This window comes from Camelina sativa, chromosome 7 (genome assembly GCF_000633955.1).
Source record: "Camelina sativa cultivar DH55 chromosome 7, Cs, whole genome shotgun sequence".
NCBI classification, from domain to species: domain Eukaryota; kingdom Viridiplantae; phylum Streptophyta; class Magnoliopsida; order Brassicales; family Brassicaceae; genus Camelina; species Camelina sativa.
In genome coordinates, this window is record NC_025691.1 from 11,955,053 (window position 1) to 11,957,083 (window position 2,031).

At 36.4% G+C, this 2,031-nt stretch overlaps 1 protein-coding gene across 1 annotated transcript in view; it reads left to right on the forward strand.

Moving 5' to 3' along the window:
- LOC104700972 overlaps positions 999-2,031 on the forward strand; it is a 2,585-nt gene continuing 1,552 nt past the window's right edge. Inside the window, exons 1-2 of the mRNA XM_010416594.1 lie at positions 999-1,589; positions 1,782-1,896. Coding sequence (XP_010414896.1) covers positions 1,030-1,589; positions 1,782-1,896 — 675 coding nt within the window. The 5' untranslated portion in view covers positions 999-1,029. The remainder of the gene's footprint in view (positions 1,590-1,781; positions 1,897-2,031) is intronic.

The window sequence follows — 2,031 nt, forward strand, 5'->3', positions numbered from 1 at the left end:
AAAAGAAAACAAAACCCTAGCCATCAGTCATCATTACACCATTTCCTGCATTGAGCAATTTGACCATGGTGGCTACTTCTACGTTTCTGAAATTAACTCCGCTTCAATGGAACCCATCTTTTGCATACAAGCAACATCGACATCATCATCCTAATGTTCATTTCTACTCCAAACCACAAAGCAGATCAAATCTTGGTCGTCTACAAATCGCCGTCAAATACAAACAACCAACGTGTTTTGATGCAGATGGGAGATCTGAATCGAATCATGCTCAATTACNTTTCCTAAATAAAATATTTAGTATTCCATGTATTGTTACAAAATATATATTGTTATGTATAAAAATATACTCTTAGAATAAAAAGGAATAAAATCTTGGCAATTTATTACACTTAATCGTGATTTCCGAAATTTTATTGTGCAGTTGGAAATAAAATCTTACCTAAGCACGGGTCATATTAAAAAAAACTTTCACTAGACATGTTCAAAAATTAAAATAAAAACAAACAACAAACATAACCATTTTTCATACATAAAATTACAAAATTAATAATATAAAACTTACAAAATATGAATTTTTTTCAAGCCATTATATTTAGCATATGATTTTATTGCATAATGTTTTATCCAAAAAACTGTTAAAAACAATCATATAAATTATATTTTATTTTAAAATTATAATATAAATAAAAAAAATTATTATGTGTTCTAGCACGGGTCCTAATCTAGTTGGCTAATTAAGATGAGATGAATAAGAGAGTGAACCAAAGAAAAATTTGTTTAATTTAACACATTGGTTATCAGTTTAGTCTAATATTTCAGCTTACCAATTGCCAAACCGGTTTTTCTCTTTTTTTTTTTTAAAAAAAACCCAAAAAAAACAAAAAAAAAAATTCTCTCCAAATGTTTTTCCAGTCAATCTCACGAATTTGCCCCTATAAAACCCTAGCGACCTGAAGAAAGAAAAAGAAAACAAAACCCTAGCCATCAGTCATCATTACACCATTTCCTGCATTGAGCAATTTGACCATGGTGGCTACTTCTACGTTTCTGAAATTAACTCCGCTTCAATGGAACCCATCTTTTGCATACAAGCAACATCGACATCATCATCCTAATGTTCATTTCTACTCCAAACCACAAAGCAGATCAAATCTTGGTCGTCTACAAATCGCCGTCAAATACAAACAACCAACGTGTTTTGATGCAGATGGGAGATCTGAATCGAATCATGCTCAATTACGGAAGAATTCACTTTACAAAATCGAGATTCAGATCAAGAAAACATTAGATTCTCTGAAAAAACCTGCTATAGCTGCGGTATTTATGCTTGGTCTACTTTTGTTATGTGATAATAATTGGGCCTTGGCTGCGTCTGGTGGTAGAATTGGCGGTAGCGCCTTCTCGTCTAGGTCTCAGAGTTCTAAGAGCTCTTCTTCCTCTTCTACAACGTTTTCTAAGTCGTCATCGTCATCAGGTTCGAGCTACTCGTCGCCATCGTCATCAGGCTCGAGCTACTCGTCGCCATCTTCATCAGGTTCGAGCTACTCGTCGCCATCGTCATCAGCTTCGAGCTACTCGTCGCCATCGTCATCAGCTTCGAGCTACTCGTCGCCATCGTCATCAGCTTCGAGCTACTCGTCTACACGCTCGGAAAACTCCTGTTACTTGGAACCAAGCTTATGGATATCGGCTCCAAGCTCCATGGACTCAGCTCCGAGCTCCTCGGAATCGGCTTCGAGATCCAAGGTCTCGGATTCGCCTGAAATATTGGATGGGAGCTTGTATCTTGTTACGATAGTTATAGCAGCGGCTGTAGCCATTGCTTGGGTTGTAGACAAGTCACAGAATGACATTCTAACCAATGCTAAAACAACTAGCGTCCTTAGACTACAGGTGATCTCTCTCTTTAGTTTTGAAACCTTAATTCGATAATATTCTCTTAGCTACTCTGCTCACAAGGACTATATATTGTCATACCTGTAGGTTTGACTGGTACGTTAGATGAATTACTAGAATAGTCAAATAATA